The sequence below is a fragment of the Hirundo rustica genome, chromosome 6 (genome assembly GCF_015227805.2).
Source record: "Hirundo rustica isolate bHirRus1 chromosome 6, bHirRus1.pri.v3, whole genome shotgun sequence".
Taxonomy (NCBI): domain Eukaryota; kingdom Metazoa; phylum Chordata; class Aves; order Passeriformes; family Hirundinidae; genus Hirundo; species Hirundo rustica.
The window spans coordinates 53,259,648-53,287,341 of record NC_053455.1 but is presented as its reverse complement, the minus strand read 5'-3'; the positions used below and the strand labels follow the sequence as shown (position 1 = coordinate 53,287,341).

General features: G+C 43.0%; 1 protein-coding gene across 1 annotated transcript; it reads right to left on the bottom strand.

Annotated features, from left to right (window-relative positions):
* Positions 1-21,089: 21,089 nt before the first annotated feature.
* Positions 21,090-23,239, bottom strand: ADM (adrenomedullin). Its single transcript, XM_040067515.2, is given in 5 exon segments — positions 21,090-21,345; positions 21,348-21,520; positions 21,989-22,129; positions 22,438-22,551; positions 23,135-23,239. Coding segments are annotated over 4 exon segments (540 nt in total). The 5' UTR covers positions 22,536-22,551; positions 23,135-23,239; the 3' UTR covers positions 21,090-21,217.
* Between the last annotated feature and the right edge of the window lie 4,455 nt (positions 23,240-27,694).

Genomic DNA, 27,694 nt, shown 5'->3' with positions numbered 1-27,694 from the left:
AAAATAAAAAGGGAAGGAATACTATGTACCCAAGAAAACAGAGGCAAGAATGCAAGAATGCAGGAATGTAAATGTGTTACAGGCTTTGATTAAGATTTTGGATGCAAAAATAAAACTTAGAAAAGACTGAAGATTTGAAAAGGCATAATACAATCCAGTTTATTTAGACTAGAAATTGCCCTCCCTAGATTGCTAAGGTGACAGGAAAAATTATGAAAAAAGATAATCTTATTTGTTTTAAGTCTGGCAGTTTCCACTGAAATGCCTGTTTCTCTATAACAGTTTTTTTGAAGGAAGTGCCTTGGGGAATTACTAGAAAAATGATCTTTATTAAGTGTTCATGGCCATCTGAACTATCCACCCATCCAGTATAAATGTGTTCTGGCAAAACAAGTGTTTTTGTTGCCATGGCCTTTCCCATGACATTATTTTCTTAAGTAAAAGCATTTTTCTAGCTGAGATCTTAACAAGGACATGGGCAGGATGCCATGATTCAGTCCTTGAAGAGAAAAATAATGATTTGGAAGGAATGGTGAAGGAAAAAGATGGTCTCAGAGTGGGTAGGACACAAGACTTATATATCTGGTGTCTCTTTTGCCCAACAGAAGCAGATTCCTTCCACTAATCACCCCAGTTCTGCAGGAGAGCAGTGCAGCGTCCACCAGCCCAGCAAAAACACTGATGAGCCCAGTGCTGAGATCCTCCTGAGGCATCCTCAGGAGAGGGAAAATCTTCCTTAAAAATAGCAGCTCAATTATTATTTGCTGAGCAATTCACATGCTTCAGATACAGACTTCCAAAAATCAGGTCATAGTACCCTGTGCTGTGCAAAGGTACAGAGATTCTACACTAAAAGGTCTGTGTGGATCCGTGTGTTATATTTGCAAGGTTTTAACTGTTCTGTGTGCTTGAGTTTGGGGTTTTTTCTGCTTCTGTCCCGTAAAATCTCTCTGGGAAGGTGCTGCCTAATGGTTTCACATTGGTTTCTGTTCTCTGGTGAACACCTCTGCAAATGAAAGTGTGAATTTTACTTTGTTTATGGATTTATACTCTGGGTTTAGGTTAATATTAAAGTGGTTTCATATAAAAACAGGTGAACAGATCTTATAAGCATTGAACAGTGTTATTATAAAGTCACAGTGACTAAAGCAAAACTGATGGGTACTTACATAAAGTGCACAAGGACAAGGCAGGTGTTGACTTCCCCTTTCTCTGCATATCTTCCCAAATTCCAGTAATTATCACTTTCTGTGGCAGAGGTCATCTCTGAATCTGTCTGCTTCCCATTCGCCAAGGGACCACAAATCCCTTTCTGAAGGAATAAAACACAAGAAATTAAGAACAGCAGGACCAAAGCCTGGGTCTTAGCTCTCATAGGGTTTTGATGAGATTTTGGCTTTTTCCTTCCTTCAGGTCCTCTCTCAAACTGCCTTCATAGCCTTAGGGCTCCAAAAGTCACATCAGAATATTGATCTCAACAGAAAATGTGAAGGAAATAAGGTCCATGAATGCTGAATGTAGGTCCAAATCCAGTTAAGTATCTATTTGTAGAAGGGAACACATTATCAAAAAATAAAAACAAACAGGGAAAAAAACCAAAAAAAAACCAACAAGTAACAAAAAATAAAAATAGAGTAGGCCTGTAAAGATAGAATAGGCAGGGTCATCATGAAAGGGTGAGTTCATATCCCAGTGATACCTGAACACAGCACCATTTTAGCAAACAGATCAATTACAGAACTATGGCAAAACAAACAAAGAAACATTGATCATTTTATTTGCCATTAAATGAAATTAATTAGTGTGACATTAAGGGAGCAAATAGGATTTGATATAAAGAATAGAATACGTTAGAACTTTGCTCCAGAAAGTGCATAATGTGTTCTCTCAACTACTGAGACCCATTCACTCTCATGCTCCTGCACTGAAATTACTTTTAGAAATCCCAAGAACAGAGCTCTGCTCCGTCCTCTGGGAAGCAATTCCTCAGCCTACCACCTCACAATAAGTTCTTCCTGTTCAACTCAATACTTACATGCCATCTTACTGATACTGCTGAAGTATCTTCATTAACACAAACTTCATATCTTTCATATTCATACTCACTAAAAAAAATCACAAGATATCTAATCTAAAGCTAAAAATCCACAGAAAGAACACGAGGAACATGAGCCAAATCCAGTTTGCTTTATGCAACTAATTCCAATGAAATTTAAAGGCTGTTTAGGGGATGAAACAAACTTTCAGCATTACATAACACCAGTCATATCTTTTTTTAAATACAACCTTTTGAAATTAGATTAGAGAAAAATTCTGAGTTAAAATTGACTCAATTAAGTCTCATGCTCTTGCAGTTCAAGAGAGGCATGTGTGATGCATGAAGCAATAATGGGGCTGCATACTGTGGGATGCATCTGGCTTATGAATAAATCCTAGGTAGATTTAGTATGGTGCAGAGAGCTTGCAAGCTTCATTCAGCAAGAAAAGGGTTGACCTGGATAGTGATTCTGGAACAGAGGAAAAGGGAATGAGCTGCAGGGGGTGACAGGGCTTCCAGGAGAACAGCAAAGATCACCCAGAATGTGACTTCACTTAAAGGGAGGCATTCCTATGTTGATGCTGACAAGAATTCAGAGATGTGGGTGAACCAAAAAAAAAAAGATCTAGAAGCTGGGCTCTAAATTGAGTTTCCTGGTGCTTATCTGCTGCTGCAGTGACAGAAATTTATAGGTGTGCCTCAGTTGTCAGGAAAAATTAGTTAAAATAACCTATGAAAAAAGAAAGCTTGTGAAATAGTCCACCTTCAACAAAGTGCTGGAGAATACAATGTAATTACAATTTACTTCCAAGTATGTACTTTGTTTTTATGAAAATTAATAATACATTTAATTAATACAGAATTATTAGGAATTCCATGTTTTATTGAGGAAATAATGACAAATTTCTGAATATTAGATATAAGTTATGTGGTTCCTATGATAAATTATTTTAGCTGCTTAGCTTATGAAAGCATTTAGAATTGTCCCAGTTTCTTGGTAAATAATTTGTTTAATGAAATACTTTAAAACTATTTTTCCTTAACTTGTGGAGAACCCACCAGTTCTCAATCCACCTCCCTGTTCACTCATCCAGTCCGCACTTCCTGAGTTTGCCTATGAGGATGTTGTGAGAGACAGTGTCCAAAGCCTTGCTGAAGTGAACGTAGACAAAACCCACTGCTCTCCCCTCGCCCCTCGAGGCAGTTATTTCATCATAAAAGGCAGTCAGATTGGTCAAGCATGATTTACTCATACTGAATCTACCGGATTCCACCCTCTTGTCTTCCCTGTGGACAGAGATAACTTCCAGAACAAGACGTTCTGTCTTCTTTCCAGGGACTGAGGTGAGGATGACTGGCTGGTATTTCCCTGGGTCCTCCTTCTTGCCCTTTTTGAAGACTGGGGTGACATTTCTTCCAGTCTTCAGACACCTCTCCTTATCACTGGTGCCTTTCAAAGGTGATCATGGGCAGCCCCACTATGTCGTCTGCCAGCTCTCAGCACGTGTGGATGCATCCCATCAGGGCCCATGAATTTTGTGGATCAAGTTTGCCTAGATGTTCTCTAACTCAATCCTCTTTGAGAAAGGGAAGGTCTTCCTTCCGATATTCCTTACCTAGTCTCAATATGCTGTGAGCTTTGTAATTTAAAATAAAATTTAAATTTTAAATTATTCAAAATTCTCTAATTTTGCAATATGTTAGCTTCTTCCCAATATGCACATGGCACCAGTCAAACCCTCAGTTCTCTTCATATTTCCAAATAAGCTATGTGATTCTAAATTTGGATTAACATTTGATCCAGAACCTCATATATTAGGTAAATGAACAGCAAGATAACTCTTGCTTAGGTCTTCTGGATGGGCAGTGGGAGATGTGGATTATAATTTACAGCCTGACTATTAATCATGAAAAAGCTGTTAAGAGCCAACATTTCTTTGATGTCTTGATGGTTTGTCTGTCAATTAATTAGCTTTCCTTTACGGTCTACTATCATGGCCCTTCTGATGCATACTGAATTGCAATAGTCCAGTTGTATATCTCTTATGTTTTCGATAAGAATGATCTGGTAATATATTTCACTTTTCATTTGCGATTGAATAGCATAAGTACGTTTTCCCACTGTTTTTTAAATGCCAATGCATGGTGTAAATAGCTTAAGAATGACTATCATCATTGGTCAGTCACAGGGAGATATTATTCACGTCCTGAGTCTTTGGAGGAATTAAATTCTCTGTTCAGATTCATAAACAATAAGTTGTTAACTTTTTGCATGGAAATTAAGACAACTGAGAATACCCAATAGTGACACAGCAGGATTCAGCTGCAAGGAGAGGCCTTCCCAATGCCTATGGCCTTTTTCGTCCAAAGATTTTCACCTCTGCTGTAGTTGAACTGCATGAAAAACTGGTCTCAAAACAGCACATTCTATAGCATAGAATCAGTGCTTTTATAGTGGAACAGCTTAGAAACCATAGAATCGTAGAATGACTTAAGCTGAGAAGATGTCTTAAAGATTGTCTGGTTCCAACCCCTCACCATGGGCAGGAACAGTTTTCACTAGACAAGGTTGCTCAGAGCTCCATCCAGCCTGGCCTTGAACACTTGCAGGGATGGATGGATTATTCCATATCCCTCTTGTGGGATGGATTATTCCATTTCACTGTTGTGGGAAAGAGCAAAGGGCAATCATAGAGACAGGCAGCTGAAGGCCATCATCAGTTAAATCTGCCAACTGCTATGTGTACTGAATCCCTGCTTTCCAGAAAGTGGCTGGGCATGGCCTGCTGTTGAGAAGTGGAGAATTAATCTTTTGCTTTTCCTTTGCACACAGCCTTTGGTTTTGCTTTGTTAAGTTCTGTCCTGTCTTATTTTCTCCTCCTCTGTCCTGATGAGGAGAGGATTAATAGAGCAACTTGGTGGGTGCCTGGCTGCCAGACAAGGTCAAACCCCTGCGCTATCCTATCTGATAGGTTTTTTGGAAAAAAAAGGTTAGGTTTGCTGTGATGTATTTTATTTTGATTGGATGCATTTTTATACCTGTAAAGATTGTGATAAAGCCAAGAAGTGGAAGGGCATTCTTGTCCAAATTCTGTGTTTGTCCTCTGTGTTTAAAGGACCGAATGACATCTGCCAAACTATTCAGTTGTTGGTCAAAAGTTGGAGGAGCTACCAGAACATGCTCCTCCAATATTTATGAACTATATGATTTCAAGCATCTTGATGCCAGGGTTTGAAATAGAGCTACGGACTCTAAATGTCTGGTGTAATCCAGAAATTAACTATTTGTGAATCTAATCAGTTACATAAGGAGACCAACTACCTTAGAACAGTGAGGGTTCTCATTGATGTTACTCAGAAGCTGTTTGTAGCAAATGGTCTCTGATTTCAGACTCCTAGAAAGAATTTGAGAATAGGAGTCAGATCTCTAGCACAGTGGTGAAATATGTGAAGGGAGTGTTTCTTTGGGTTTTGTTTTAGGTATCAGTGTGTAATCAGTTTTGTAAAACAACGAAACCTCTTGTTCTGATCTCTGGGACTTCCTGAAATTGCATGAATGAAAGCCAAAGAACAGAGGCTCTGTACATTGGAACCTTCAGAAAGCGGACTGAGGCCAGTGATAGCATCTTGTCCTTTCAGGAGGTTGTGGTGTAATTATGAGACCTGGAGATTGGTTTGAATTCCCATATTATCCAAGAGACATTATAAAATTAAGCCACTTGAGGTCATGTCAGTGTTGGTAGGCACCAGACACCCACACTGCTTGGTGCTGGGGCCATTCTGCAAAGCCTGCCTTGGGAGATATCCCAAGGATACCCACAGAGCACGAAAGGAGCATTCAGACGAGAAAAGCAGGAAAAAGTGTTCTTCTGAAGTGGGGGAAGGGATTTGTTTTCTGTTTGTTTTCTGATACTAATCTGCAGAAGTCCAAGAAAGGGAACCAAAAAATTAAGGAGTGGGAGGACTGAACTGGAGAGTAAAAGTATCTTTTTAGCATCAAGAATAGCCAGAGCAGACCACTGTTTAAACCTCGGAACTCCATTATTCTTGGTCTAGCTGGCAGCCTGTTAGAAGAACCCTCCTGATTCCTGGGTATACAGATTTTGGAGAAATGTATGTTTTCCCATTTCCACTCTTGCAGGAGTAACAATCTCCTTGCCAGAAACACCGACATGGGGAAAGCTATGTATCTGAAACTCTGTCCCAGAGTAAGGTCAGAGAGAGCTCAGCTGCTGCTTCAGAAGCCCAGAGGGGACCTCCAGGGCAAGGCGAAGAAGAGTCTGTCGGTGTTGGTGTTAAAGATAGGTAACCAACTGCACTCCTTCAAAGTGCCGTATTAGCCAAAACCTCTGCTGCATTTTACAAGTCAGAATTTCAAAGCTTAACTGCCCTCTGTCAGGAGAAACTGATTTCTGTCTCCTGGTTTCCTGCAGAGCTTTCAGGAGCAGGGCATAAGCATGTCACCAGAGCCACAGGAAGAATGTAGTTCGTCCTGCCTGGCAGCGCCTGAAAACCCACATCTTCCCTGATGCTCCTTTGCCTAAGTGTTTGAAAATGTGTCACTGAAAGCTGCTTGCAGGCAATAGACATTTCTCTTCACTGCTTCAGTAAAAATATTCAACCTGGCAAAATGCAATGAGATAAACTGTGATGCTGGCTGAAAGAGTACCAGCCATGGCTTTTTTTCTGTGGTCAGTGACAAAGGGAGCATAAATTACAACTCTCAAGTTAGAAGTGTATGCATCTTCCTTGACACAGCTGATCCAGGCTAAAGGATGCCTTGATATTGCTGTGAGACCAGGAAGACTTTCACTTTATTGTCTATATTCCTTTCTGTGCCTCGTAGTAATCAAAAAGACAGGCAAGAGATCCATCCAGTGGCATATTGATAAAGAGAAATGTGGGGCATAAGAAGACATTCTTCTTGAGAAAAACTGGAGACTGGGGGAGATAAACTGAGCTTGATTTTGTTATTTTTGTTAAATACAGCTACATAAACCATAAGCCTGCAACTTTTAAATATAATACTCTCTATTGTAATATAAAACAGTCTTTATGAACTCTCTTACTGTGAGAGTTCATACTTACATTCTTTTTTATGAACATTTACTTTGTGTTTCAAAGCATTTTGAATTTTAAAGTCTTCAGCCCAAGAAAGCACATGTCCACATACACTACCTAACCTATTTAACCATGCATATATACAACTTATAAAAGAATTGTATATGGAGGGGAACTAACCAAAATAATAAAAACAGGTAGTCCTGAAAACTCAACACAATAGATTCAAAATTGATTCATTTCCCATTTTCTTAAATTTCCAACCAGCTTTTTCCAAAGTAAAACAGAAATATCTTGGCACTGCCATACACATGCAGATTCATTTTGAATTTTCAAAGGTCAGTGAAGAGCAACTATGTGCTTTGGAAATCCATTTAGGGGCACAGATGGTATTCTTAGACAGTAAACAAATGAAGATGGACCTCGATGCCCCTAGCTGGACATTCCACAAACTTACAAAGGAGTCCACACCTAAGTATATCTGATAATAAATATTGTGGTATTGTGGGATTCTATATATTTTATCACTTCTTAGATACATTTATTTAATTTTTGTTATCAATAAAAGGTGTTCTTAGTCAGATATGTAATTTTCCGACTACTTAGATATTCAGGATTAGGCATTGTTGTCCGTAGTGTGTGCTCTTACCTACATTTACTTTTCTGGATAACTCTTATTGCACAAGGAATATTTTTGTTCTGTGAAGTGTACACAACATAGGAGTATAAGAAACAATGTCAGCAAGCCCAGTAAGAGTAAGGTTTTCTAAAAGAGGTAACTTAATTGAGGGACAGAGATGTCCCCACAAGCTCACAGACAGGGTCCTCATACCAGCTCATCTTTCTGATTCTGTAGTTTCTGAAATTTTCATCAAATGTATCTGTGTTGAAGATTGGTATCTCAATCCCCAGTTTATCTGTGTAGCTACATTCTTCATAGGCAGTGAGGCAGAAACGTAATTGTCATTTAGCATTTGGACAGTTGGTACACACTTTTATGTTAGCTTCCCTTTCTAGCTAAATGCTGTTTCAAAACTCTTCCAAGTTAGACATAGATAAAAATAACTCAAAGATTGGAGGAGCTTTTCAGACAAGAGTCAACAAAACAAAAAATCCTGCTCTATGTCTGCCAAGGATCAGCAATATTTGAATCTTCCAGGCATTTTCACAACAGTTAGAGTTGCAGAAAATCTGTACTGAACACAGACCATAATCTTCCTAATGGCATGTTAAATTTGTTGAGCACTCTAGCAGTGAGCCATTTGTCTGAAAATATTAGAAAGAGGTTAGGTCAGAATGACCTAGACACATGCAGAGAAACCATTACCTTCCCAAGGCATTCTGCTTGGGATAATCATTCTGAAACCTACAAGGAATGCCATAGCAGTGAACTTAGGAAGGAACATCTGGGCTAATGAGTGCTACAAATGAGACAAAAGCCCTCTGCTCTGAGGGTTTCTGATATTTACTTTTTTCTCTTGTTTCTGTGGCGCTAAATATTTGAGAGAAGTCCCAGGAAATCCAGAATAAAACACTAAATGTGTCATGGTAAGCAAAAATATTTTTCTCCTCCTCTTGATTCCAAGGCTGTGAGCTAAATCAGGATGTTTGCTTTCCTTTGCCATCCACTTCTAACACATAAATAAAGCAGCCACTCCTCTGTTGCAATGTGTCTGAGGTAGCTGTAATCACACTGTTGACTGACAGTAATCAGTATTTGCTTCAGTCAACTTTAAAGTCATGCAAATTAAAACTGATCTTCCTACTCACATATCAAAAGAAAACAGTATCTGGAGGCAAGATCATCTGGGGAAAATTTTAATAAATCCTCAGGCACCGATGTCTGCCTCCCTCAGAGCTGGCAGCAGTGGCCTCCCAGTTCCAAAGGAACACTTTGTCATAGTGTCATGGTTTCACCCCAGCAAGCCACCAAGCTCTGGGCAGTCGCTCACTCTCCCATGGGATCAGGGCAAGAATCAAAAGGGAAAAGGCTGGAAAACATATGGGGTTGAAATAAAGACAGTTTCATTAGAAAAGAAAAAGGCACGCACACAAGCAAAGCAAAACAAGGAATTAATCCAATTCTTTCTGTGGGCGAGCAGGTGTTCAGCCCCTCACCATAGCAGTAGCTTGGGCAGGCAAAGGCCATCACTCCAAATATCCCCCTGCTTCCTCCTTCCCCCGCTTTATATACTGAGCATGATTCCATACAACATGTAACATCCTTTCTCCAGTTGGGGTCAGCTGTGCTGGGCTGTGTCCCCTGCCAACTCCTTGTGCACCCGCAACTCCCTCAGCCCCGGGGCTTTATGAAAAGCAGAGAAGGCCTTGGCTCTGTGCAAGCCCTGCTCAGCAATAACAAAAGCATCTCTATATTGTCAACTTTGTGTTCAGCACAAATCCAAAGCACACCTCCGTTCCAGCCACTGTGCAGAAATTACCTCAGCCCCAAAACATCACACTTTTCTCTAGGGTCTTGTCTTCTCGTGTGCATCAATGGTTCTACCACCAGGACCAGGAAAGCTTTTATGCTGTGCAGCAAACCAGCACATATTGACGGCCACGATGTGTGAAAGCCAAAGATGTTTTACTATATTTTCTGAAGTTTCCTTCCTCAGTTCTTCCACTGGAGCACTTTCTTGAGCATGCATTCCATCCCCAGAGATCTGTAGAACAGGGGAATAGAATACACAGAGAGAGGAGGAAGAGCTGGGGAATACAGGGTCACAGTTCCTCAGGCGTGGGCTTTACTCAGGACACTGGGATCAGTACCAAATGCCCCATAAACTCTGTCAATTATGTCATGGTTTAACACTGCCTTGAGGTACCTTCAGCAGTCTGTGGCACTCCTTGTTAAGCTGGGTTCGTTATGGAGTCAGCAGGAAGCGCTCACCTTGGAGCCCCTGTGCTGGTTCAGCTGGCTGCTGGCCACCAGTCCCTCTCTGGCTACTCATGTTGGGTAAGAGGAGACTGGAGTCAGAGCCTGCAGAGCAATAGGATGTCCTTGTTCTCTAACCTCTGTAAAGGCTTCAAGGTGGTTGAAATCAAGTGAAATAGTTTTCAGAGGATGCCTTGCAGTTTCATGTTACATGCTTTCCCTTACAAAAATGTGAAATAGCTGCCAGGAAAACTGAAATAAAGAACTTGAAAACCAGATTAAATTGATACCAGTGAGTTTTTCCAGGACTCTTCCCGTCCTTCATTTTCTAACTTGTTAATACAAATGCTTTGCAAGAAGTAGGTCAGTGCTAACAAGAAAGTTATAGTGTTTGCATCTTGTCCAGTTTTAACTAATGCTATGTTATTTCATCGTGTTTTTTGTAAACTACTGATAAAACTAAAGATGTACTTGCTTCAACATCCTCCATAAGATGTTGCCAAACTCACATTGAAATATATACAAGATTTTGTAACTAAAGACACATGTGGCATAATTTTATCTGTTATCATTTGACAGCACTGTCATAAAATGCTATTTTAGTGCCACTGTTGCCTCCTGTAGTAATTTTATTTCTGTTATTCTAGCAAATGCAAAACTTGTCTGAAAATATATAAAGAACCACAAAAATTATAGGTTCCAAATGACAATAAAAGCTACAAGTTGTCACGATTAATCCAGATTTACAGCATGAATGTTAGCTTTTCATTACTCTGTAGTAAAGGACCATACAAAGAAAATAAACTTATTATGTTGGTGTCATCTTAGTAGACATCACATTACTATTTTCTTTCTTGTCTCATGTGGCGCTGCTGTCTTCCATACCATTTAGTAGTTGCATAATTGTTCCCTTTCAGCATACAAACAAGGTCAACTTGAGTCATGTCAAATAACTAGAGCAAATACCACATATGAAACCATTTAAGATAACAAGTCATGTAATCACATATATTATAACTTGATGGATTTTTCTGGATCATGCTAGAAGTGTGTTAGGATGTTCAAAAGCAACAGTTCACCAAATGACTGTTTCGCCTATAAACAGGCAACTATGAGCAGTTTGTTGGAAAGTATTAATACAGACAAGCTGGAATTGAAAGTTACCTTCATCTACGTCATCATGCTTCTTCTTCACCCTGACCTTTTCAAAGCAAACCTGTGTTTTCCTGCAGAACAAAAAAAAAAAAAAAAAAAAAAAAACCAAACAAAACAAAAAAAAACAACAACAACAACAAAACTGGGATGAAGGTTTAATTTTATTTAGTGGTTTTAATAACATTCAGGCTATGTTGGCAATTTTAAAGCTGCCTAATTATCAGATGCAACATCTGGGATATAATATCTATCAGACTGTGTTTCTCCAAACTGGACACAGATACAAGAAAGGGTTATTTGTATTTATTAACTAGAACATAGAGAGAAAGGTGAACACTTTCCCTATTCATCCTTCATCAGAAGAGAGGCTGGTAAGAAAAAAGGGTAAAAATAAAACCCTAATCAACAAAAGATCGTGCCTTCAAAATTATGTGAGACCCATGAAAGCAAAGAGGAAGCTTCTTACCTGTGCATTTTTTTGCTTTTGTTGCATCATTCAGTTAAGCTGTAGAGCATGTCAGCAGACCTCTTCTGTTCTCAGCTGAAGGCCAAAAGAAGTGGTTTCTCTCTTGCTACAGTGGTTGACAAGAAGTACTGAAACACTGTCCATAAACAAGGAACAATTAAGAGAAAACAGAACATGGCTAGAACAGTTCCACTTAATATATTTATTCCACTCTGCAGCACTTTGAAGTATTTTAAGCAGTTGTTTCTATGATCTTCCCAAGTACTTGTGACAGTAGTAACAATTATCGACTCCTCAGTTTCTGCCTCTAGAGATTTTGAGTCTCTTTTTTCTGCACTGCAAGGCCTAACTGAGAAGAGGTGACTTTCTTCTAACCTTTCAGTCCTAGAGCGTTTCAGGCTGCTGCTGGAGAGAGTGTGGGCACATGGATGGAACAGCCCTGTTGGTACCGTGTCATGGTGTAAATGTGTGTTCTAACCCCATACACCCTCAGTAGCCAGTTTCCCAGTCATATGCTACAGCACAGCCACCATTGATGTTCTCAGTAAGCAGCACAGCAGAGTGGCTTTCCTGCCTGGAGGGATGCTCAACGCGGGCTCTTTTCAGAGGCAGCACAGAAGTGGCCTGACTGGGTTAGAACAGCAGATGGACTGCGCCAATTGCTGGGCCAGTCTCCTGCACTGAAAGGATATATGGTCTAGGGACATTGTGGAACCTGGGCCACTTCCTGTGGTGTGTTCTCCTACTCTTCCAGCATCACTGGATTAAGGAGCACACCTCTGCTTATTGCCTGTAGCATTTGCTTTGATACAGTTATCTGTGATACCAATCCCTTGCTAATGTCAGTGGCTGCCTACTCCCCTCCCCTCCCCGTTGTAATATTGCGGGGTTTGATGAGTGACACATCACATTCACTCACCTTATCGACCACCCTTAATGATTCTCAGGGCCCTTCCCGATGATGTCCAACATACTGACTTCTTGCTGCTGCTGGAGCACTGAACTGGAAGGTCACATTTCTCCCTCACAGCATCTCCGACGTGGCCTATCACACAATTCTGGTCCCTTTCTCTTTCACAGATTTTTTTTTTTTCTCTCCAGTCCCATTTACCTTGAATACATGAGAGCTGTCAGAGTTAAAATCCAGTCTAATTTAGCAGCCCGGGTGGCTTCAGAGTTCCATGGTTTTAATCAGAAAACAAAATGGAATCCTAACTGGAAAACAAAACCTAGATTTAGAACAGAATTTGAAATAGCATTTTGAAACCCTTTCCAGACCTACTGTTATATAAAAGCTACTATTTCAAAGTACTAATTTGACTGAAAATCTGGAATCCTCTAGCAACTATTTGTCCAGTAGAAGGATTGTTCAGACTGAGTTTTGCACAGGCCTTTGTCCTCGGACTGAAGGAAGGATGCCCTGGCTGCTGAGTGCTCCTCTTTAGGTTCTCAGTGGGCTTCTCTCTGGGGGCCTCCTCCAGTGATCTCCAGGCTTACTGGAAGTGGGCTGACATATGTGTGGGTTGCATGGTTATTATTGATGCCATGCCCTGGAGGTGACAGCAGGCCTGTTTCTCAAGGCCTGGACAGGTGTGGTTTCTTGTTGGTGTTTCTGTGCTTCAATGATCTAGATGAACTCCGTGAAGTAATGTTCTGGCTGAAGGGCTGTGGTGTGCCCCAGCTAGTGAATCACTGTGTATCCAGGAGAGAGCAAAGGTTACCAGCATTGATTCCAAACCACTTCAACTACGTTTTTTAAACCCACTATGAATAAAGAGTTGCATCTTCTATATCAGCACCATACAGAAGATAATTTTGTGAAGAAACTCTACAGTCATAGAGATGAGAAAGAAATATATTGATGGACGGTCCCATTCTTCAGTGCCTGGTTGAGTTACTTGGCAGGATTAAAAATAAAATTTAAAATCCCTCATATCAGCCAAGAGAGTTTACAATCTTTTAAAAGCCATTGCTACTGTCTCTAGCTTCCTCAGGTAGAATTTGAAGCCACCTTTCATACCAGATATGACACTTCCTTCTTGTGTGTTTTTGGATTGTATGTTATAATAACATTTTGCAGCATGCCATTCATAAAAATAAGAGTACTTCTATTATATTAAGTGTGCGTAAGTTACATAACTATGTAAATACTAACTGTGATTTCAATACAGCAATTTTTTTTTTTTTTTTCTGAAAAGGATCCCTTCTGTTTGTAACAGTTAGATGTACAAAGTTCTTTGATCATGGAAGCTAACAGCTCATACCTGACTACTACTGAGATGGTGTTGTTTATGCTGGAGGTGGAGAAACAGATCAGTCGACTCAGCACACTGTCCCTGATGCCTGCCTTGAAAGAGCTGTCTGGGTGGAAATGAAGAGCATGTGCACGTCTATCCTATTGCAAGCTGTTCTGAAAAGGCACTACTGGTCTTTTCTAACTTCCAGCCTTCTTACTCTTCAATAAATAGGTCCTTTCTGCATGCAGCAGGAGCCAATGTTCTCCTTTTGTCTCTTCATGTCACTCCTTGAAAACACTATTTTCTCCAAACAATGCTACTACTGTTGTCTTGGTAGCCCAGAGTGGCAAAAGTGGTATCAGGATAGTTCCTTTCATCCATCTCTTGGAACATGTAAAGGTATTGTGCTGTTCCTGCTTTTTTTGAGTAAAGCTCAGGGGGAATGAAAAATCTGAGTCCCTGCCTTACTCAGCATATTGTGTAACCAGCCCAGGGCAGCCAGGCTGCCAGATTTTAAAGCCAAACCTCCCTTCCCTGCTGGCAGCAGCTCTGTGCCACTGGCATCCGGCTCTCATTTGAGTGATTGCTTGTCTTCAGGAGGCAGCAGATGGCAGCAAGTCTACAGATGCGCCAGGAGAAGGAAAATATCTTTGTGCACACACTCTAACAACATTCCATGGAAAAGACGTGTCATTTGTTTCTGTCTGTCTTGCAGTGTGGTTAAGATAATAAATCAGGCTTGTTGGCCCTCGTGCACTTGTAACATTAGGGGTTGTTTTTTTTCCCATTACCAAGAGTTGGTGAATCAGGTCGGGGTGAGAAGATATAAGTTATTTCTCAGTAAATCATCTTCATCTCTGCAGGACTCACTTCTTTGTGCAAATCTCTTTACAAGCCTTCATTGAAAACAGATACTGGTGGCCTTGTGCAAATGTTATAACAAAATGCTGGTGTGTGCACTTTGATTCACTGCCAGTCTCTGCTGTGAGCTATGGAATTCCTCTCTCTCTCTCGAGCTGTCCAGATACATCCTTTTCCAAACACTTCAAAAAAGGTAGCAAGACTTTTTTTTTTTTTTTTTTTTAAACATAAGAGAAAAAGGATGAGGAAGGAAATGCTATTATTAAAAGTCTTAGTGTTTAACACTCCACAGTCCTACTGCATTAAATAAAAGATGAAGTCTGGGTTTGGACAAGAGCACTGGAAGTTTCTGGGATTCCATCCCTGCTCATGAACACATTTAGTGACGCACTTGACACATGTATGTTTGCTGAAGTTGTCACTGCCAGCAGCAACCACATCCACTTAGAGCAGCAGCAATAAGCATACATTGCTGAACTCATTTCAGATTGAATGGAGAGTCTGCATTTTTGTTCCTTCTTTTTGACAGGGGATCCCATTCCTTACTTGAATCTTTTAGTAAGTTTCTTCAGTGTTCAAAACCAGAAATTGGGAAGAAATGAAGTATAAAGCAAAATTTACAATACAGTCTTCTGGTATAAAATAGACAAGCTTTTGAAGAGAAAGATGGAGCTTAGACTTTTCTTCCTGATGAGTCAGTAGAAGTTTGTTTCAATTAGATGGGATCAGCCTCAGGCTTGGGATTTGGTGCTAAGATTCCTGTCTGGCTCCCCAGTCCATCACACCAGCATGTCTGATGTCTGTAGGCAGTAAGGAGACTAATGATATATGCCAGTTGAATATTTTTCATGTTGTTTATCAATAAAGGCCAGACTATGAATGTTGTTCCTTATGCAGAATGAGATGCAGGGCGCACGCCTCAGGGAAAGATTACTTAGAAAAAGGACTTAAAATCCCTCACTTTCCCTCGTCTCTAAAGAGAACAGACGTATTTTACAAGGTGCAGCTGTCCTCTTCCAGGGTGCAGCTCAGACCTGCTCCTGATCCCTTGTGGACACCAGGGAAGTGTGGTAGCCTCGGAGAGTTTTGGGTGTTTTCCAGCAGAGAGACACCAGAGCGGGTCACGTCAGGGGAAACTGAGGAGCCCACACAGCCTTCTGTGCTGAGCTGTAACAGTGGTGGGATGAATTAACCAGTGCCTTTCAGTCTTGAGTGATTCAGCTTCATGGAACTCCTGTGACAGTAACCACCTCTCAAAGGACATTATGTGTGTTTGTTTGATGAACAGCTCAGCCTACACCTGAACTAACAGATAAGATCCCGTTTGTTTTGTCTCCCCTTTCTGCCCATACTGCTGGACACCAGACGTTAGGACCCAGCCATTTGTTTGTTTTTACACCGTGTTAGTAAAGTATGACAGAAATATAAATCTTTTCTAGTGATGGAAAAGTTGCATGTATTTTCAGAGATAGTGACAACTTTACAGAAAGTATTGGAAGAAACTTATTTTTGCTAACCTATTCTAAAGTCAGAAATTTGTTCCAAAATATGTGCCTTCAGTGGGCAGAACAGATCTTTCTTGACTTCGGAAAGCCCCAGGATTTTGTAAAGTGGATGAGACACTCAAGGAGGTCTAGTTAAATGTTTTGTACAAGTTATCACGGAATCAAAAAAAATTTAAAAATTCGTCTGGCAACCTCACTGCTGTTGTGTTTGCTGGGAATGTTGCATGCAAAACACTCCAGTCTTATCAATCATTAACATTGATTCTAGTCTTAATGGGAGCCATTTGTTTTTCATTTGGAGACATTACGAAGCATTTTGACTAGTGTACATAGCTTGTAGTAAAAAGCTTTTACATAGCAAAGTTCTTTACCTCATGAACAAATTATGCTCCTCCTCATGAAGGATACATGGCCTCAACTCCAAAGAATTAAGTATTTAAAAATTAAACAGTTTCAAAGCTGACACAAATTATTTGGTGAAAAAAAGCTCTGTTCCTTAAAAAATATTTGGATAATAAAAGCAAACCCTTGTGAATGCAATAAACAAATTTTAGTTAGGCATAATTGGATTTACTTATTGGTTGTACTCAGTCATGCTGGAATTCTTTCTCCTGATGCCTGTGTGCTCTACACTACTTAAGTATGATGTGAGATAATATGAAACGGTGAATTGACGGCACCAGGAAACTATTTGGATGGCTGTCTGGAGTTGCCATTATTGGCTTTAATTATGAATTGCTGTCCTTTGGGTACTCAATGAGCCAGAAAAGGCTTCATATGTGCCAAAGTATTCATTAGTATTCCCCTTTCTGTCGTTGTGCTTGCAGAAAGAGTTTATATCTGGCACCTGACTGCAGTTCTTCTTAGCACGGACCGAGCTACTTTGCAGCTTTTGATAATCATCTGAAAGTACACCAGTGTCTCTACTTTTTGGATGCAGCAGAAGTTGTTCCTAGGTAACAGTGGAAGAACTCTGACCACTTTCTGATGTAACTGGAGAGCAAACTGTTTTTGCAGTTGTTCATGTGACATGGCTGCTTAAAGGAATTATTGTGGTACCAGCTGGAGAAAGAAATAATTGTTTTCCTCTTCCAGGTTAGGGGACCTGTACTAGGGCTTCATGGGGAAGTCCTTGTATATCAGCAATTTAGGCACTTTGCCATCATTCCGTATAGAACTAATAATGAAGCCCCAAAATCTTTCTGAAATAAACATAGCCTTTGGAATCCATTTTGGTAATGAAAAATTGTCTGTAGGGAAGAATTTTTTTTGTCTGCCATAAGGTGTCCCTAGGGTAGGTACAAAACACAGTAACCACTCATAAAGAATATTCCATGAACTCATCTGACACTTCGCTGTGGAGGCTGTACTGAGAATGGTGACCACTCTTTGGCATGTGCTCTTGAACAGACTGGTGGACAAGGATGAATTCCTGCTCCAATATATATTTACCATTGCAAAACTTAATTTAATTTAGAACCTCATTGAACTTCGAGTCATTGTTTTTAGCAGCCTTTGAAATACTGTCCTGTGGGACACCAGACTGTCTCTTAGAAACAAATATTTTAACTAAGGTAGTGTGTAAACAGATACTCCTGATTTTGGAGCATTTGATGACATTTTCCACTTCTCATCTGTCACATTGCAGCACTAGCTGGCTTTGACCTCATCTTGAGCCTCTACTCTTACAGAAGGATGCTCACCGGCAGTGGCTGTTTCACAGTCTTGTTCTCCCTGAGACCCCAAATCCTCACACTTCTGGGAGATTTTAATCTAGTTCATGGATGAATTTCAGCCTCTATTTAAGCATTCATGTCCAACATTTTGCTTTGTGGGATGAAGTGAAATGATCTTTCACCAGGGTTTTTCAGTATCATCCCCTGCTTGGGCAGGAGGAAGAGCTTTCACCTGGGCAGCTTACACCTGGGGCTGGTGCAGAAATGGATGAAAAGAGAGGATGCTGTCTTGATATATCCTACCCCTTATAAGCCCAATCCCTGAAACCTGGAACTGAGACTAGGGTATGGTGTTAGCTGTGCAACGGGAAAGAGTCCCTGCCTGCCATTCCCCTGCTCTGCCATTCTCCTCAAGCTTATCTAGCCTGGGTTAGCCAAAATCCACTGACATCATGTTTCCAGGGTTTCCTTGCCCTCTCTTACACTCAAAGAGTGTTGCCGTCTTTGGGCTGCTCAATACTTTCTGATATGTCTCTTCAGCGGTTGTTTGTTCATAAAAACACATGGTTTCAAAGGCTGGGGGGGGGGGGGGGGGGGGGGGGGGGGGGGGGGGGAAAATAAAAAGGGAACAAACAAACAAACAAAAAAACCCCAGTCTTTCTTTTCTTTGGTTGCTATTTTTTTGCAGAGAGTTTGTTTCTCTTTACAGGCGCGGCAGGTGGTGCTCTTGGTCCTTCCAAACACAAGTTGCACTTCCTAAACTCCAGTCAGGTCAGAATTGTGCCATCCTGCACCAGCTGGTGGGAGCCCTGTCTGGTTCAGGGCAGGGTCTTTCAGCTTTGAATGAAGTGTTTTCCACCACTGAAGAGGAAAGGAGGGAAGAAAGGTACTCTATGTGGGGTTTTGGCAGGAAATAAAGAAAAAAGATCAATACAAACAAAAGGAACTAGTTGCCAAGTACATTACTTAACCACATTGTAGCCCAATCCAGCCTTCTGTCCCAAACGTAGATAGCAAAAATACTAACTGTGCAACTTATAAGGAAAACATTGTAGCTGTTAAATTGGATGGATCTGTTGCCATTGTTTTCTTGTGCTGTGTACATTAAGTAGGATCAGGCTTCACCTGCACATTGTATTTTCTCACTGCAAGCACCACAAAACTCGTAACAGCAACAATTCAAATTTCCAGGTTTTCCATAGTCCTGAGAATAGCCACTTGCTTGTTTCTCAGCTGGCAGCTGTACCCTGTGCTGAAGATTATGCATTTGTGTCATCCCTTACATCTTGCAAAATCTGGATCAGAAAGGCCATTGGCAGGAGACAGGTAAATTCCCTTCCAGCTGTTAACGAACAGGTAACTAAAAGTGGCAAAAAATCTTTGATTTTTTTTTTTTCCTAATAATGTTTCAAGTGGAAAACTCGCCTGTCAGGATTTCAAAAAGTTAGTTGAAAGTGCTTAGAAAGTAACTAAAATAAGGCAATTCTGAACAGAACTTGAAAGTTTGCAAAGAAAAATCATGAATACAATGCCAAGTATCTCCTCACTAGATTCCCTACCCAAGGTCTTTGCAGCCATTTCCTGGAAAGGTGTCATTGCCAGGTCTTTTCAATTTTTCTCATAAATATATGTTCTTGAGGAATGTATATTAGGTAAAATAAAATTGAATCCCCACTTCATTTATTCTAGAAGCATTGAGTTCTGCTGTTCCACAGTCCTCTCCTGTATATGTTGACTGTTATATGTTCAGAGATATGGTAAAATGGAGGAAATGCCAGGTTTCACCCAAGAAGTTATTCGAATACGCTGGTTTAGGTTTAGGTTTGTTTTCTTGGAGTGCAAGGAGAAACCACCAATAGATGGTGCTGGTGGTGCATTAATAAGGTTCAGTTTCGCATTTGTTTTCTGGTCTGTGCTTGGAATTTGTTTAAAAAAAAAAAAAAAAAAAAAAAAAAAACGAGCGAGAGAAGAAAACAAAACAACAAAAATGAACAAAACAAGAAAATCCCTCGTGCTGAGCTTTTATCCAAAATGTTCTCCCCGCACTGAACCGGTCACCGATTAACTTTAACGTGAACTGTTGGCCCAGGAAATCCTTCAACATAATAACCTTGGAAGCTGCCATGACCATTTTTGGAACGTGCTGCCTCAATAAATCTGTTACTTTGTTGTGCAATGTTGAAGCGTGCAGTTGTTTCTCTGATTAATTAGGGAAAAAAATAAACTTGCACGATCAATCCAAGCTGTGACACGTTTCAGCCCTGGCTTGAACCTGTGGGCAGAAAAGAGCTTTAGAGCCTTCTTGACAGACCTGCCCTGGAATTTTAGGATGCATTGCTGGCTTGGAATTTACACACCATTTGATGAGATAAGGTGGCTGCTAACAGCCTGCAAGGGAAGAGTTTTGGTCTGTCCCAGAACTGCCATTCTATCTTGGCATGAGTAGGACTTAACACAGTGAGAAATGATTCATCTTGACTGCTGCCCCCGCTAAAGACAACATAACTGAAGAGTTTTATATAATTGTGTTTATTTTATTTTATTTCACATATTACCCATGGAGAACAGCTGATACATTCTCTATATTTTTCACCAGTCTGGAATGCAAGATTAAAAAAAGGTATGGAAAAAGAGTTTAACGTTTGACATTCACGATATGAAAAATAGAGGGGATACAATGTTTTAAAATGCCCTTATGCATATATATATATATATATATATATAAATCGTATAAAAATAAAATATATTTTTTTTAAAAAAGGGACATGACACGGAACAATCTTAAATACCAATGCATATCTCGTGATCCACACCACCGCACTTATAATTAACAAAAACCACGTACAATTGCACTTTTCCTCTCTGTGACGTTCAAGTATATCGCAGTCCCCGCAGGGACTAATGAGTGTCCGATTCCCTGCCGGGTGCACATAACGCGGAGGGTAGAGCAGATATGGGCGGCCGTCCTTGCCCGCGGCCGACGCGCACCCTCCAACCCTCGGGGGCAGAGGGCAAGGCCGGGGCCCGTCGCCCCCCTTGAGCATCTCCTCCTCGGCTCAGCGGGGCGCGGGAGGGCAGCGAGGGCCGTCCGGCCCCCTGGGAGCAGCGGCGGTGCCTTGGCGTCCCGGGCGGCGGCGGCTGCGGGAGCCGGCGGTGCCCGGCCCGGGGAGCGCAAAGAGTCCGAGGCGGGCGGGGGGCGCAGCGTCCGCTGCCCTTCTCAGCTCCCCCGCGGAGGGCGCGCCGGGGTCCCGCCCGGGCAGACGCTCTCCGCGATCCTGGCGGATCTCAGCCCGTGCCTCAGTCCATCCGTCGAGACGGCCTCGGCCGGGTCTTGCGGCGCTCAGACTCCGAGGACGGGGCGGAGGGGCTGCGCCCGGCGCGTCCGTGGGCGCGGCCCGGAGCGGCGGGAGCGCGCTGGGCTGAGGAGCTCGGGCAGGGAACGCCGCCGGCGGCCGTAGCCCTGGGGCTGATCTTGTTCGGGGGGGCGGCATCGTTCCTGTCGTTGACGGCCGCCCTGTGGAGCTCGTCGACCAGCCAATGCACCGTGCACGTCCCGAAGCGGCACGCCTTTGTTTGGAAGTGGGGGAATCTGTTAATGCTCTGGCGGTAGCGCTTGACGCGGATGTGAGCATCCTCCCGGTTGCTGCAGGAAGAGAGAGAGCGGGCATGAGAAGAGTGCAGTGGGGGTCCGTAGGAAGAAACCCGGTGGGCGAGGGAAGGGGAGGGCAGGGAGCCCCCAGGCTGGAGACGGCCTCGTCCCGACGGTGCCCCTGCCCCCAGCAGCCCCGGCTGTGCCCTGGGCGAGAGCGCGCTGCCCCGGCGAGGAGAGGCCCGACGGTTTACGGCTGTTACTTTTTCCTACGCATCCAGGGCTCAAGTTACTATTTATATCTGACTTTCGCAGCAAAGGCACTTTTTCGCCAGCTAAAGAGCACGGGGAAAGGAAGGCGGGAGGCTGCTTTTCAGCGCGGTGTGCAGCCCGGGCAGGACCTGCCTCTGGGGCGAGGGGAATCTACGGCGAGAATAACCCTAAACACCCGGCAACGAGGGGACCCCGAAACTTTCCACTGCTCGGAGCAAGTGTCCGAGCCCAGGAAGGGCTGCAATTTACCTGGGAGGCGAGACTCGGGAATCCTCCTTCATGTCCTGGGTGCGTATGAGAGGCAGCACGTCGGCGGCTGCCCCCAGACCTCGGAGCACGCCTGCAGGCTTCATGTCCCGCTTGGCTCGGCTTAGTGCCCATTTCGTCCATCTGAAAGGAGCGCAAGGGAAGGAGAGCCTGTTATCGCAATCTGCAAGGGCGGGAGCCAAACCAAATACATTGGAGGGGCGAAAATCTTTGCCAGCGCCGAGATTTTTTCCGTTTTCTTTTTTTTTTTTTTTGTTTTTTTTTTTTTTCCCTACCCCCAATGTTTTATGAAAGGGCACGAGGCCTTTAAGAAGCTGAGCAATTCCCGCAGGGAATCCAGTGCCTCTGATCGCGGCCGGAGCCAGGCGCGGGGGCTCGGCAGCTCCACGCGCGACGCGAGGCTCTGGCAGAGAGCGCGCTCCGATACTCACTTTCTTTTGAACTCTGTCGCTACGTCCACCTTTGCAGCATCCACCTCGAAGAAGGTCACAGAGCCGAGATAGAGCAGGGCTACGTGAACTAGTTTCATTCTGGCTGGGCTCCTGCTGGAGGGAAAAGAGAAGAACTATAAGCATGCTTGCTAATAAAAGTCAAGTAAGGACTGTCCTTTATTCCTGGTGATCCCAGAGAGGAGCTCCTTCCCCCGCAGAGCCCCCAGGCTACCGGGGACTTTGTGTCTGATATGAACCAGAAGCTAATATTTGCTCGACAACTTATCACAAAGTAAATAACAGAGCCTCCAAAGTTTACGTTTGTCGAGTTTAGTTGCAGAGGCGGCTAAAAACCAGCAGGCTTTCCAGAATACCCCCAGCGGCTTGCACTAGGATTTAACAAACCCATAAGATTAGAGAGAGCTGGCTATCGGATGCATCGTTTCCGAACTCCAGCAAGTGTTTTGCTGCCGGGAAGCTTATTCCCTGATAGTTCCTCTTCCCACTTCACACGCAGAACCAGCTAGGTCTGGATCTTATGTTGTAAACTGCAGCTGATGCCAAGAGCCAGTGCAAGACTCCACAGCATAACTCCAAACTCTTCAAAACAGTCCAAATTTAGTAGAGTTTTACTTGCGTTCCACCTCCCCTGAATCTTTTGTTGTTGGCAAGGACGGAAAGAAAAAATAGTTCTTACCTGACAGTGAGGATAATCCACTGAGACAAATGTTTTTGTAGTAGCGATCCGAGCTTGCAGGGTTTCCTGAGGAGTGAGAACTCCTCCTTTGTGTGTGTGTGTGAAGTAATCACTGCCGAGCTCTGCGCTCCACTGCTCGTTTTTATAGAGCAGCGCTGAGAAGTGGGTGGACCTTGGCGTGGCTGGGCGATCTCTCTTTCGGCAACCCCCCCCACCCCCACATTTCAAGCACTCCTTAAGCATTCTGACCTGAACTGGGGGCAACATTGGTGGGGGGGGGGGGTGTGGAGGGGGAATAAGAGGATTATTGAAAATTATCTTAAACAACCCCTTGGTATTTTGTTAATTATAACAGCAGCTTTTAGGATTCTGAGTCATGGACAACTTGCAAAATTCAATGAGCCCCTCAGCCTGTTTTACTTGGGGCAGACGTTTTAACCGCCAATATATAATTATATTTACTCTGCCTGTAGTATATTTCTCATTCTCGACATCATAGCTTCAGGTGGGTGAAAGCAGAGGAGTGGGAACCCGATTCAATCCATTCCAAAATCCATGAAAATCCATCAAATACCAAAGTTCCAAAAATAAACCCATATTTGGACAACGTGAATGTATAATGAGTAACTGGAATAAACCTTCTTTACATAAGTAAGGAGGTGGCAAATCTGTCATCATTAATATTTATGACTCAACTTGAGTGCATTTTTTGTCTAACAAAATGAATTTGATTTACTTGATCGATTTAAGTAGATCGTGATTCAAATGGTTTTGACAGATGAAGGCTAGAGCTTAGTTCTTTGCCTTGGAACAGAACAAGTGGTATTGCTTTGCGGCAAACACAGGGTCACTGAAACGTCTGGGGTTACGGGCGCCGGGGAGATCCACCGTGCCTTGTGCTATTCCCAACCCGCAAACCTCCAGGGACTTGAGTGCAGGCTTACTTCTCCGGTTTAGAAAGCTAAACCGGTGCAGGATCAGGGTCTCTAACAGCATTCTCCCGGCTGGCCAGCAGCAAAACCTTAGTCTGACCACCTTGTTGTGTTTTTTTAACTTCTTTGCTCCGTGACGCTACAGAAATGCAGAAGTATTTGCAATCCGGCTTCGCAGGGGATGCTGGAAGCCAGCACGGATGGACCGTGTCTCCGCTTACTTGTCGCAGAGCAAATTCGGCGGGACCAAGGGAAATGCCCCAAGGAGATCTGCGCCCTGGGGCGCCAGGGTCCCCTGGCCAGCGAGAGACACTCGGCAGGAAGGAATGAGCTGGTGAATGTTTCTCTCACATCTTTCCCCAAGCAAAGTGTTTCAAAAGTCAGGTGAGTGTGAGCTCGTGACTGCGCCTTTCTAGATAACCGTGATGTATAACAACACCCTTGAGAGGTATGTGCAGGGGGATGACGGAAACTTTCCTGTGCCCGGCTTATTCGGTCTCAGATGCTCTCTCCCTCCCGCCCCTCGCTCGCCAGCGGCGTCCAGATATCTGGAGGCTTCTGTCTCCGGCATCTACCTGTGCGGGACAGGCTGGCCCGGGAGCCGCCATCACCCGGCCGGCGGGGAGGGCCAGCACTGCCTGTCGCTGCTCACCAGCATTAGCCAGCCGCCCCTCTGCCCCGAGCTCCCGGCGCGGCTCCCGCGGGGCGAGGCTGTTCCCCCGGCCCCGAGCCGGCCGCCGGACCCGCTGCCCGCCGCACCTGCCCGGCCGAGAGCGGGGCGGGACGCGCGGCGGCCCCGGAGCGCCGGCAGCCAGCGGGGCTGCCCCGGGCTTGCCCTCGTCCCTCCAGCCCGCAGCTCCGCGGCTGCCCGCGCCTCGGACCGTGCTCCGGAGCACAAAACGAGCAGAGCGAGAGGCTTGGGGAAATGGAAAATGAAAAAAAGAAATGGTCTAGAGCGGGACCATATAATGACCAGAGCTGAACGACCGCATCAGCTCGCGATGGCTGGATTTTAGAGACCTCATGAGGCGTCTCAAGCTCGTGCGAGTTCAAGCATTTCCTTGATTAGCAGAAGTTGAAACTGAATCTAACTTTCTTCCCGAATGAGGATTTTGTGTGATAAGCATTGCTTTGACTCAAATTAAGTCTCCTATTCCTGTAAAAAAAAGAAAAAGAAAAAAAAAAAAAAAAAAAGAAAAAAATTCACACATTTCCTCAAATGCTGGAAAATCCCTCATTAAAATTCTTGGCTTTGACGGGAAGTGTATTTTGTATACTTTTAGCCAAAAAAATGCAGAAAAAAATCTTGCATTGATTTAGGAATAGTAATAGCAGTAGTAACACAACTCTCATGTGACTTCCATATTGACTGTAATATCATCTCAGTGATACAAAATTACTTCATGCAGATTCATGAGGTAGCAAACTCTGACACATAAATGATGAGTTTGTTGCTGGTGTGATTTGTGAAAGGGCTTCAGCAGGTAAAGCTGGTTTAAATCCACCACAAAACATCATGTTCTTTGTTCAGATGCTAATTTTGGTTTTTCTACGAACTTGCATTCTCATGCAGTTTGGAAATGAGCAATAGTCACTGAATTGGTACTATGATGTAACAGTGACCAGTTCTTAAAAAATTATTCCAAAAATATTTATTTCTAAAAAAAAAAAAAAAAAAAAAAAAAAACCAAACAAAACCCACCACGTTACACAGAATGTTCCATAGCACAATCATTCACGAGCTGTGAGCCTGAGGCAATGCCAAGCAGTTCAGCAAGACCAGCCTGTCATGTGAAGTGCAGGGTCTCCCAGATGCTGCCTCATCCATGGCAGGACGCCGGCCTGAAGGAGCAGCGAGCTCCTGGACCTGATTACTGCTTATCTTGGGTGTAGCATTCAACCTCGTGGGTGCACAGAAGACCTTTCAACAAATATCTGCTTTGGCAGGGACATGGTGAAGATGAGTTGCTGTTTATAGAGCATTTATTCAGGGTGAGATTTATTCCAAAAGAAAAGGTCTAAAATCTGTGGGTATCAATGGGGAATCAGTGTGAGGCAAATATTCTGTGCCGATTATGGAAGAAAACTGTTGTTTGAAGCCAGTGGAAGTGCCTTTGCATGTTTCACTTTGTTTAAACAAATTGCTCTGAATTCATATGTCATGCATACAAATAGACTTGATTGTATTTCAGGCTGCACAAAATCAGAGAAAGACAATACTACTAGAAGAATGGCACCCCCTGAAGGATCTAAAACCTCAAACAAGCTCCACACAGAAAAACCTGTTAGTGCCTGCATTCAGCCAGTTCTCTCCGTGCCAAGGGCACAGTGACAAAGGGATGATTCCACTTCTGATAGTCCTGTTGGAGATTATTTGGTAAGCCTTTATCTGACAGATCTGAGTACACCAAACAAAGCCTCAGAAGTGAGTGGGGATGTCTACTGGTAGGGGAAAGCCTGGTTGGGGTCATGGCTGCCCCCCTGTTCTGGCATGGGGTGGGGTGACATTGGATAAAGGGACTACAGCAGAGTGTGAATTCTCTGTTTCTTGAAGGAGGACTGAACTGTAGAAGGTATTGTGTTCATACCTTGTTGCTGGCAACTACACAATCTGAGTGTGTTGACATTGTCCCTTGAGTGTTTTCAGGTTCTTGGAGAGGCTGCAGCCTTGCAATTCTTCCCCTGGGGTGAGTATACGACTAGGTGCTTGTTGAGACCCGTGCCTTGATATCCTCTGTGAGCCCCTGCTTCTCCTGTGAGGAGCCAGGCTACCCTGCTGTAAGTGAGGAAATTAAGGTTTGATGCTCTGGATGAGCATTCAGTTTTACTTTTCATTAGAGTTTAGGTGAACAAACCTAAACAGTGTCTGCTCCACTTCCTCACTTGTCCTATAAGAACATAAGATTGCTCTATACTTAAGGGAAGTTGCCCAGAGAAGTTGTGGATACCACATCCCTGTAGGTGTTCATGGTGTGGCTGGATGGGTCTGAGCCACCTGGTCTAGAGGAATGTGTCCCTGCCCGTAGCACAGGGGTTGGAACAAGATATCTTTAAGATCCCTCCTGACCCAAACCATTCTGTGATTCTGTGAAATAAATAAGATCAACTGAACTTCCTATTTCTTATTTAAGATGTGACACTTCTTAAAAATTTTATAAGCTTTATAAACTTTGGCTGTACTGATCTAGATGGCAGAAGGAACAAAGCTGTAAAGTGAGCACTAACAGTATTGGGGAAATCACTAAATAAACATCTTGCTCTTGAAACAGCATTCATTAATGCCATGGGAAAGTGAGTGGTCCTCTCCTGCTAGAGGTGCTGTTTTAAAAGAGCAATGAGTTTTTACTATTTGGATTTCTTATTGCATATTGAATCTTTTCATGAGTGCAGATATGATAACTCAGCTCCAAATCAGGTAATTTCTTAGTGTCTTTAAACTTTCCCTCCAGATTTAGCTGTACAGAACATTATCCTTTGCTTTGAGAACTGCTGTTGTCCTGCAAACAAAATGCCTATGCACAACTTAACAAAGGTATTCCTACCTCTTACCTAGAAGTGACTGACCCCACAGAGTGCATCTCTTTCTCAAAAAGTACAGTCAATCTTTTTCATGATATATTACACATTT